General features: G+C 35.1%; 2 protein-coding genes across 4 annotated transcripts; one reads left to right on the forward strand and one right to left on the reverse strand.

The window, feature by feature from the left end:
* Positions 1–40: 40 nt before the first annotated feature.
* On the reverse strand, positions 41–2943 carry LOC141899426 (thioredoxin domain-containing protein 12-like). The gene is made up of 7 exons (XM_074785719.1): positions 2684–2943; positions 2010–2070; positions 1873–1925; positions 1715–1788; positions 1548–1617; positions 1363–1446; positions 41–1078 (listed from the first exon to the last, which is right to left on the reverse strand). The coding sequence occupies exons 1-7, from the start codon at positions 2784–2786 to the stop codon at positions 999–1001; spliced, it is 525 nt and encodes a 174-aa protein (XP_074641820.1). The 5' UTR covers positions 2787–2943; the 3' UTR covers positions 41–998.
* A 59-nt stretch (positions 2944–3002) lies between these two features.
* On the forward strand, positions 3003–10582 carry LOC141899268 (paxillin-like). Of its 3 annotated transcripts, none has more exons than XM_074785466.1 (10): positions 3003–3141; positions 5455–5603; positions 5991–6234; positions 6673–6802; positions 6960–7095; positions 7181–7753; positions 7832–8005; positions 8582–8697; positions 8795–8909; positions 8995–10582. In XM_074785466.1, the coding sequence occupies exons 1-10, from the start codon at positions 3129–3131 to the stop codon at positions 9259–9261; spliced, it is 1917 nt and encodes a 638-aa protein (XP_074641567.1). In that variant the 5' UTR covers positions 3003–3128; the 3' UTR covers positions 9262–10582. The 3 variants fall into 3 exon arrangements, with proteins under 3 accessions (XP_074641567.1, XP_074641565.1, XP_074641566.1); XM_074785464.1 differs by lacking the exon at positions 3003–3141 and adding an exon at positions 3375–3665; XM_074785465.1 differs by lacking the exon at positions 3003–3141 and adding an exon at positions 3693–3795.
* Positions 10583–11100: the final 518 nt, after the last annotated feature.

Raw genomic sequence — 11100 nt, forward strand, 5'->3', positions numbered from 1 at the left:
TAGAATAAAGAGCAGGAATTAAATTTACCAAAAACCAATGTTTATATTTTTAAAGAAGAGCAATATACACAAAATTACATCAATAAGTGTCAAAAGTTTCGATGCGTAAAACAGTGATATAACATTCATATAAAATGACATCAATCTAGGCAAGACATATTATATGCGAAATTGCTTGTGACTGGTTATAAAGAGCTTCAGAATAATTTCATTGTTACTGGAGTTAAATGTTTTATATCATGAAGATTCGATTATATAGGGCCTAAGTGAAATCTCTTGTTACAGTAGTTAGACATGCCTATAAACATAAACTAAACAATAAATAAAGTGAGTACTGGGTCTGGTTTCATGAAAAAGTTAAAGTTATAATCAGTTCAGTTTGAATTGTCCTCATTGAAAACACGAAGGAAGCAAAAGCAATTAAACCGAAGATTTGAGTTCTACTTTTTCGTGAAACTGGGCCCTGGTGCAACCACAAAATAAATATTAATCTATCTCAAGTTTCTACAAGTTACACACCAACAAAAAAATAAAGAGTAACATAAATGTCATGTTAAAACATCTATCGCATTCTATTTATCTAAACTGTCATGAAGAATTTAATAAAGTTTTGGTAAAAGAAAAGTATCAGGGTTAACGGATAGATGACTAGATTCATTCTTTCTTCCATATATACATGCCAGAAAACTGGGAAAGAAACTGGCAGTCAAATCCTCAAACTACATTGGAACCTCGTTACAACGAATATCAGAGGACCAGAAAATACGTTCATTATAACCCATTGTTTGTTATACCTTATGAAAATACCAAAATTGTCCTATTTGGAACGAAATTCTATGTTTGTAAACTCATGGATTGTTATTTACGAGGTGTTTTAATGAAATTCCACTGTATAATTTCTCGATCTTATCTCGCATACTGCTCAATCATGTTCATCAGCAGCAAAGTGTATCAATCAAAAACTCTACACTGGTCAATATTCACTATTGATATCCACATTATAGTTCATCATCGGGTTTCTTCTTTTTATCACCATCAGCTGCATAGATTTTAATAGCTGCTTTCATTGTGGTGCCGACTGGAAAGTAGAAGAGTTAATCAGATAGAGATATATCAAATTATCATTTACATGTATCTATCAATGAATGGACCATATGTTGTTACGGGAGACCATCTGCTCACATGAAACAGGTGTCACGACACTTATACATCCATTATAGTTAATATATATATATACTTTAAAGTATGATAGATCAGGAGGTATATAAAACCTTCAGACATCTGTGCATTTTGAATAATCAACTTCGGTTCAAAATGTCAATTTTTTTATTAAATGAACTTTCGATCTCGGTGAAAACTTACTGTCTTCTGGATCATAATAGTAAAACTTATATTCAGCATTTCCAGCTTGATTGTATAGATTCTTATTGACATTTCCTTCAGAATCTGAAAATAGATATAACGTAATTAGATTAAGTACCGCTAAGTCTGTAGAGAACTGGTGACGCAATGAAATTTATGATCTAGACTTTTGCCTGATTACAAACCTTGGAATAAAATACGTGGGATATATCCACCATCAGGACTGTACTTTGAATCATCAGGTTCAGCATCATCCTAAACAATAATATCATTATTATTTTATGCTACACAATATCAGTAAATAAAGCATCAATACACTTGACAATCAATTCAAAATACCACTGTGACTTACCAACGTATTGACCATTACGAAATTTTTACTCAATTTTTCTATTTCTTTTGACTGCGCAAATAGTGGTTTCAAGCCTGTAAATTAACGAGGATAACTGTGTGACTATGAATTCAAATTATTCAGAATAATCATGAGAAGTGACCTCAACGCTGACTTACTTTTACAGGCTCCGCACCAAGATTTATGTATGACAAGCATCAATGGTTTTCCGCTGAAATGAAATATTCACATCATATTTTACGCCGTTTCAGTGAATAGACCTACCTGTTCTCAATTCAAATTGATATTTAATTACCTTTCTTTAGATAGTTTAACTCCATCATCGAACTTAACCCAATCAATATTGTCACCCCAGCCTACAAAAAATCAAATCAATGTATTGAGTTTACTATCGGTCAAAGAGTTTTTTTTCATTAAAAACTTTATGCAGTTTTTTGGCTTGATGGGAAATAAGTAAGAATTTTAGTGAAACGGATGATGCTTAATTTTTTTGTGTCATGGCTTCCATGCATCAGCTGTGATAAGCTACGTAGCATAACTTTTCTATAGTTATTGATTTCAATGTAACATATTGTTTTGTCTTGGAAATGCTTTTAACTTAGGCCTATAGGGCCTAAATAAATTAGGTCCAAGGGCCATGCCTGGCCTAGGCTAACCTGACTGACAGTCTTTCACAATTTGAGGTTTTCCATTTCTAATTAATAAAAAAAAATAGATACCGAGATATTAATTAGAAGCTACTGATATTACACAAATAACTTCTGGATCTAGGCTAACGATATTTATAGATTAGTTGATTGAATTTGAACCCTCAAAAGCTAAATCAGTCAAAGAAATGTTTGATTTTCATTAAAATACTGTACACTTTGACAGTTATTGACACATTCAGTTTTGCGATGATAAGATCCTACATAAGATAAAAATGATCTGAAACGTGAAAGATGACTATGGACTGAATAATGAACCTACCATTGCTCAAACTATTTCCTAATGCTGTGTGGCAGAGAATAGCAAAGAATCCAAGTAGAATCATAATTTCTGTAGTAAATTTGGATATGACTGAGGCTGCCATTGTTCAACTTGTAGAATGTTAATTACAGTCGCTCCTATGCTGGACTGAGTCTGAGTAATTACTGTACAGTTGTAGTACAGAAACTGATGGACTGTCGCTTATTGGTTTATTGATAAACTGTCGTACATGTGTACATGTACACTAGCCGGTGTGTTTATATATTTATCCGCTAGGTGTCACTAGCGCTTGGACTATACTCGCATGCCACATAAAAGAGAAGGCCACTGACATTTTCAATCCCCGTGTCCCACGGCCCGATCCTACTGAAACGTGAAGTTGAATTGTTGTTTTGATATAGGCCCTAGTTAAACGGACCCAGATTACCTGCACAAAGCTGTATTGATGGATGACCTGGGTAAGTGTTGTTTATTTAAAGGATTCACCTACCTACAAAAAATTGAAGTCAAATTCAAAATCAATCAATGCACCAAAAAGATTTCATGTCCAGTTGTCAGTCAATTCTTTTACTTATTGTTTTTGGGGTTTGTGAGTAATGGTTCATGATGATAACAAAATCAGTCCATTCTCCTCTCTCTCCCTCCTCTATATAAATGATGTATAGCTCATTCACAAGGCAGGAAATTCCTGGCCCACTTCAAAATGAAATCCGAGATCCTGTCTGTGCTTCATATTGACCTATAAATCTTCTATTACTAATACTCGGGCCACCGGTAAAATGATGCATCTTCTGACATCAGCCAGATCATTACTTACTGACGGGTGTGTTAGTGGTGGGTGCTAGGATTCGCTAAAAATTGACGTATAAAACATACTAGAACCATCCCTTATAGCTCTGTGATTAGTCAGTTATATTTAGATCTATCTGTTACGTGTGTATGTTATACGTACCACCTTGCTATGGACTACATCTGTTAGTTGGTAAGTTGAGAAAATTACATTTCGAGTTTTTTCGCCTGTTTGTGTGGTGGTGGTGTTCTGTATTTTGTTAGTGTTTAACGGAACACTACCATCATTAATATGCCGGACCAAGGAAATCAGGTTTATTTAGGTATAGTATGTAGATTAGTGGTATTATTATATACAGTCCTAATATTGCTAGGTCTTGTGTACTCAGTGCTGGGTCTTAGTCGTGGTTTAATATGTGTCCATTGTAGGAAAGTCCCACAGAATGATAGCCTATGTGATAGAATTTTGGAGATTGACTAAAACAAAACCGCAATGTTTCTGCTGTTGACTAACAGCCACCAACAGCCATTGTGGGTTTTTTTTCAACCAAATCTTCAAAATTCTATCACACTGAATTCTATCGTGGGACTTTTTCACGGGTCTATTTTCTGTTCCTTTTGAGGTTTGTCAAAAACCCACCAAACTGTGGTGTAGTTAAATGATCAGGACCGATCCATTGATTATAACGGATATCGTGATCTACTACTGATTCATCATTGATTAATGTGATCTATGATCTATTGTAGACTTCTAAAACTTCCATTTCTTTAATGATAGGCTCTCGTTATTCAGGAAACAAACTCAGGATTTTGAAAATGTTTTATTCACTTGTTGATTATAATAGACTGTGCACATTCAGTGATATCATGTTGTAATTATGCTGGTTAATTATTAGAACTAATTATTGAACCCCAATTCTTGTGAGTGCTGTGTGTCTGTCAACATCATTATACATCCCCATAGTTATATGAAATAGTACAGGATGTGCACTGAATTTTTCTGGGAAAAAAATAAATGTGTCCGGATATAAAATTCAGTGTCAATAAACTGTATAGGCCCTATAAAAACAATGATTTATTTCAGAACGTTTTGTGTTCATGGTCAATCCTTGAAATCTTTGATCGGTTTTATCAGGGAAGTGTGATGAGATCTCATCACACTTCCCTGGTTTTATGCAGGTTCCTATAGGTTGGGATTCACTGGTGTTGATTCATTCTAAATCCCTGACTAGAGATAATACATATATATTTAGACTGAGTGGTTTACTGCTTAATGAAAGTTAATATGTTTATTCTATAAATACCTCCATATTGAACGGCTTTATAAAATAAAGGTAGGCAACATTCCTCAGCTGAAGCAGCAGTATAATACTGAATACAAGTGCATGGTGAATACACTCGATAAAAATCCATCAATAAATATCACTCAATTGCATCATAGTCTGACAATTTCAAGTATTTAATCAGTAAATCGATTGTTTTTATTGATCGGTTTAACTGTATCAGAGGAATAGGTCTACGGTTAAAACAATTAGTGGGTTCTTCAATTAGCGGCTCGTATAAAAAAACGTATATCAACATATGCCACGTTGATGTCTCTGAACTGCCAACATTAATTGAACACGAGTGGCAAGCTTTCAGTCCTTTTTTACTCCAATTCTTTCAGAAACAATAATAGGAATTCACATTGAGTTTTCTCTACTCAAAGTCCCAGTATTCGTAATTAAAAAGAAATTGAAAATGAACCTATGTTCATTTAAAGCTCAGTACTGGATCCATGGTATTTGCAGATAACCTTCTATAATCGTTTTTCCACGCGTTATTTGTTGATTTTGTGAGGAAATTCTGATTTATTCGCCTCTGATTAATTATTTAATGCACTCGTATCAGAAGCATCGGCGCAATAAATGCATCTCTATTTTATCGTAGCGCTCTTCATACTACTGTCATTATACACCGTACATGAATCATATGTTTTACAGATGCATTGCTGGCTGATTTGCAGTCCACTACTGAACAGTATCAGCATCAGCAATTATACAGCCAAGTAAATGTCCCCCAACAGCAAACGTCGATAGAAGGATTACATCAAACCTTCACTGAAAGTCTTAGTTATCATCAGAATTGTCAGGTAATTGTCATGCTTGTGATATAAAGAAAACTATTCATTTTGTATAATACTGAAATTGACTGTAGGGTGTCCGGGAATGACACATATTTCTAACCATGGTGTGACTAAACAACCATGGTGTGACTAAACAGAAATGTTAGAATATAGAGTCACACTGACCCTTCTTACTTCAAACTAGGATATTTGTTCAACTTGACTGATCTTTAGAATCTTGGTGTCAATTCATCTATGAAGATGGTATTTTTCAATAAACCTAACCAGGACTAATCATTTTCCTCAGTGGCTAGAAATGGTTAGCTTATTGCATTTTTTTCCTGGACACCCTGTGTTTATTGTCTATAAATTGTAAAGAATTGGAATTGATATTTTGACTGAATTTTATTTTAGCCGCTGTATGAACCAACAAATACGCGTACAGCCACTACAAATATAGTGGTAACAGTCAAAAATCAACCTCCCCCTCAATTTAAACCTGATCCTCAGCCGATATACGCCAACCAGCCTTCGGACACCGGCCAACAGAAACCTAACAATATGTCATCCTTGAACAAGAACCTGTCGCAGTTAGACAGTCTACTGGAGGATTTAAATTCAGCTCAATTCATGGCTGAAGTTGATAGAAGAAGTGGAGGTAAGAAATTGAAACTAATTCTCTAAAAAACAAGTCATAAACGTATAGAGAAATAATCATGTTTGTTTGTATTAGTTCATCGCATGTAAAACAAAGTGAATATGTGATATATTTTGATAATATATAAATGGCATAAACAACCGTAGATATTTTTCACTGACATGTTTTGTCTGGAGCACCGGTATATATTTGGGGTAATGGCTATATCAATATCAATGTTGCGAATGAATTTTGATAAAACTGCAAGATAAACGTGATCATTTTGATAATCAGGCAGTGATGAAAAAGATGAGAAAGTTTTTCAAAACGTGTTCAACTTCGACCAATCTAAAATGTAGTATAGTGGAGAAAACCTGCTTCTGAAGATTTAACTTTGAGGCTTGTAAATATTATTTCTAAGTAGACATGTAAGATGCAGCGCTAATGTTTATTTTCAAGGGTACTCAAGCATAAAACCAAACAGCCCTGGTAGTCGACAACCTCCTCCTGTTGCAACAAAGCCACCAATGAACTCTTCTGTAGATAACTTACTAGCTGAACTACAAGACTCCGTTCCTTATGCGAACAGGTATATTACACTCTCTAATGTTTTAACTCAAGTCTTTCATTAAATAAACAGTTGAAATGCTTTTGAAATTAGGCTAACTTGAGTTGAAAAAAATTACATCGAAAAGACTTGGAAGATATTATTATAACATGACTGAAAGGTTGTTGTATTATTTTAGTGGGTCACAAACTCAGCCACATCAAACTCAAAACGTCATTACAAATCAACGCACGTATAAAGTAAGCAAAGAACCGATGGCATCCAGTGCAACTCGGGATCTCGATGACCTGATGGCTTCCTTATCAGAATTTAAGGTAACATTAAATGAGAACCCTTTAATGCTTATTGCGTAGGACGCCGATGACAAGTGCGAATATACTAGATCCATGTGTATTTCAGATGAATACTTCCAATGTGTCTGGTACAGAATCACAAGTAACAGTAACTGCTACGCTGAATACAGCTTCGTCAACTCCCGCGTCATCGGAGTTCATCGGTTCACCCGCCCCGGAACACAATTATTCATCGGCGACAGCTACGCAACGGACATCTTCACCGGTTTCATCGTCGTCGACTGGGCAGCCCGCGCGTAGCTCCCCGACTCCTCCACCGACACCACCGTTCCCGAGGCAGTTCATTAACGGAACGGAATCAGTCGTCGACCAACAACAACAACAACAACAGAGTAAAAATGTTGAACCACCGTACGCGAAACCGAATAAACTGATCGGTCGAGAGCAATCAACAGAGCAACAACAATATCACAACGATCAACAACAACAACAGCACCATACTGAACAACAGTATCATCACAATCAACAGCACACTGAAATACAACAGATGCAACAAACTTCACATTCGTGTCCGTTGGATACAATGCTCGGTAATCTACAAACGGACATGAATAAACAAGGCGTTTCCACAGTTCCGAAAGGTCATTGTGCCGCATGTAATAAACCGATAGTAGGACAAGTAAGTAATATCAGTCGCTTCGATATGATTCTTAATCATCCTGTATCTATCTTTTATCTGTATGCGCATCCGTTTTAGGTAATCACGGCTTTAGGGAAGATTTGGCATCCGGAGCATTTCACGTGTTATCAGTGTCAAAATGAATTGGGAACTCGTAACTTCTTTGAGCGAGATGGTCTTCCGTTCTGTGAGACCGATTACCACACTCTGTTTTCACCGAAATGCGCTTATTGTAATAGGCCTATTCTTGATGTAAGTATAGGAACCTTTTTCTTTCTATAAGATAAAAAATCCCATCATACCAGTAAGTCGGTGGCACCAGTCGTTCTAAAAACTAAGGCTACTGACAATACTGCTGCATTGAATAGTAATCAGTATTCTGTATTTATCATACATAGGGAATACAGGTTAGTAATGTAGCAAAATTTCATTAATTCGTTTAGTCTTTATCAATACGGTATATACATATATATATACCGGTATATATATATATGTACTAATGGATTACAGGTGGATTCATTAGAATCTGAATGATTTATTGTTGTTTTTTGTCCACCAAATTGTTAAATCGAATCAGAATCTTATAAGTAAAGATGTGTGGATGATCATAGAATGAACAGAGGGCCTAGTTGTCCCTGTGTATTGTAGGATGTGAGATGTTGTGCAATCTTTCCCTGATGAATGAATCCTACTACTTCCACTGTGTATCCTGATTTATTATACTTAAATGTAGTCTTTAGATTATCTTAATCATAATCAGATTTCGTTTCCTTAGATATTCATATTTTATGTAGATTAGTTGCATGCATTCGTGTATTGATCTTTCAGAAATGTGTATCTGCATTGGACGCTACGTGGCACCCGGAACACTTTGTCTGCGCTCAGTGCGGACGACCTTTTGAAGATGGTGACTTCCATGAAAAGAACGGCAAACCGTATTGCAGGTAAATTTTGCCAAGCTTTTGAAATACGGGAATAATCAATCATTGTGTTTTACCAGTTGGAATTGTTGTGATTTTATTTGTTATACATAAATTTCAGGGATGATTACTTTGAAATGTTTGCTCCAAAATGTGGTGGATGTATTCAACCAATAATGGACAATTATATATCCGCATTGAATAAACAATGGCATCCGGAATGTTTCATTTGTCAGGTAAATTTAACGCAAACTCTTATGGAAAATAGGGTTTGTTCAGTCCATATTCAGAATTTTTATACAATACTGTTTTCATTTGTAGGATTGTCATATGCCGTTCAGTGGAGGAAGCTTCTTCGAATACGAAGGTCTTCCATTCTGTGAGACTCACTACCACGCTAAGAAAGGATCGCTATGCGCTGGATGTAACAAACCAATAACGGGACGTTGTATCACGGCGATGTATCGGAAATTCCACCCAGAACATTTCGTTTGCGCATTCTGCTTGCGTCAGTTGAATAAAGGCACGTTTAAAGAACAGAATGATAAACCGTATTGTCATGCTTGTTTCGTAAAATTGTTTGGTTAAATTGTTCACAAAGAAATTCTGTATTTTCTGGTTATGATGAATAATTATCGATATCTGAAACAAATTTTCTACCATTTGAAAAATATGATTTAAGTATAATAACTGAAAAGTGTCGTATTATTCTAGCTTATTCAGGAATATCTGTCATACTCATTATTGTTTCCTATAAACTTTCTGTTTATAGTAACTTAGAATTAACTTCAGAAACGAATATTTTCTGCTGCTTATACATATTATGATGTTCTTTGTACGAAGTCTAATATCGTTACTGATGTTCTGCTGGAGTCAGTGCCACGTTCTGCTGGAGTCAGTTCCATGTTCTGCTGGAGTCAGTTCCGCGTTCTGCTGGAGTCAGTTCCGCGTTCTGCTGGAGTCAGTTCCGCGTTCTGCTGGAGTCAGTTCCATGGTTCTGGGTTAATTTGGAAGAGCTATTTCAACCCTAGGGTCAAATATTGACTCTCAACCGTGGAAACGGTTGTGCTGTTTTATCTTATTGAGTTCTGTTTGTAAGTGTATAGGTAATTTAGGTAGTATTATCAAATTGACGCTGCAAGATGCTGCTGATGTGTAGAACATTCTTTACCCTGTACAGGGTACGGTTTGCTTCTATATATATATATATATATATATATATATATATATATATATACCATGTGTAGAGTTGAAAATTATAAAAGTGCTTTTCCAGATAATAAGAAATGATGAACATTTTACAAATTACTTGTGGATTATTTTATTGACAGTAGCTGATGTGGTCTAGTATGACTAATGATTGTTATTTGTTATTCAAATGTTTTGTCAAAGTAAAACCAGAAAGTGATCAAATTGATTATAGTCTTATACATACAATGTACATAGTAAAGTGTAACTCTGATAATATTCTTTGCTCACAATTGTATAGCAGGGATAGCAATGATTTGATAGATTTTTTCGTGCTGATAACTTTCTTAAATGAGGACAATTACTTTGATAATGAAGGAATTAGGACTAATATGTAAACGTCATGTAAACTGTATTTAAGCTCCCTTGTTTATTATCTATATCTGTGATTGATTCCATAAGTTCGCATGTGTCCAGTGTGAAGATACAGTCCAAGAAATTGATCACTTTGTGATTCAGCTTTAATCTATCGTTTATACCTACAAATATCATTTCGACAAAGCCATTTATTCAGTACCTGCTCATATTCTTTTACTATCTATAGTTATATGATTACTTAAAGTGCGTTATTGGGGGTTATGATTATGTAAAAGGTTTGGGAAGTCAGTTTTATACTGTCGGATATGTTGAATTATGTCAATTTCGGTGCTATAATAAAAGAAATCTTCATTTTCATTGAAAAATTGTTCTTATGAATCATTTCTATTTCACCGCATTGTTTCGAGAGGATCAAGTCATTATCAAAATCACGGTTACAATCATTAATCATTATTTATATAAAGAATGAATTATTTATTACATTTTTCGAATGATCATTCATCCAAGTGAAAACGTTGACAGAACTACCATTTTTCCTTTCGTGATATATTTTTTGCAGGAAAATAATTAATACCCGTCGCCCTCTCTTCCAAGTAAAATACAAATACCCAGTACCCCGATACAAATTTACAATTAAATTTAAATTTAAAACTAATTCTTTATAGAAAATTTGTCATTTGTGTAATCTCGGAATCTGGCCCGCAAATCGGTAAAAAGTTTGGCGTTCAAAGACTTTGGCAAGCGAGTATAATGTTAGTTCACATTTTCTCCGCTTTCGTTATACCTAGGGGCAGCACTAGAGAGTTAGTTTTAATATTTCAGCTATTCTTACTGAGGCGGGCGTTTCAAATGCCAATTCCG

The sequence above is a fragment of the Tubulanus polymorphus genome, chromosome 2 (genome assembly GCF_964204645.1).
Source record: "Tubulanus polymorphus chromosome 2, tnTubPoly1.2, whole genome shotgun sequence".
NCBI lineage: Eukaryota > Metazoa > Nemertea > Palaeonemertea > Tubulaniformes > Tubulanidae > Tubulanus > Tubulanus polymorphus.

What these genes read in the sequence shown, in the direction of transcription:
- LOC141899426 (XM_074785719.1), bottom strand. Translation starts at nt 2,786, where the DNA reads ATGGCAGCCTCAGTCATATCCAAATTTACTACAGAAATTATGATTCTA. An exon ending in AGGAAATAGTTTGAGCAATG is followed by an intron (nt 2,071 to 2,683) that starts GTAGGTTCATTA and finishes GATTTTTTGTAG; the next exon opens with GCTGGGGTGACAATATTGAT. An exon ending in CTATTATGATCCAGAAGACA is followed by an intron (nt 1,079 to 1,362) that starts GTAAGTTTTCAC and finishes TCTACTTTCCAG; the next exon opens with TCGGCACCACAATGAAAGCA.
- LOC141899268 (XM_074785464.1), top strand. Translation starts at nt 3,623, where the DNA reads ATGTTATACGTACCACCTTGCTATGGACTACATCTGTTAGTTG. An exon ending in TGGACTACATCTGTTAGTTG is followed by an intron (nt 3,666 to 5,454) that starts GTAAGTTGAGAA and finishes TATGTTTTACAG; the next exon opens with ATGCATTGCTGGCTGATTTG. An exon ending in CTTCCTTATCAGAATTTAAG is followed by an intron (nt 7,096 to 7,180) that starts GTAACATTAAAT and finishes TGTGTATTTCAG; the next exon opens with ATGAATACTTCCAATGTGTC.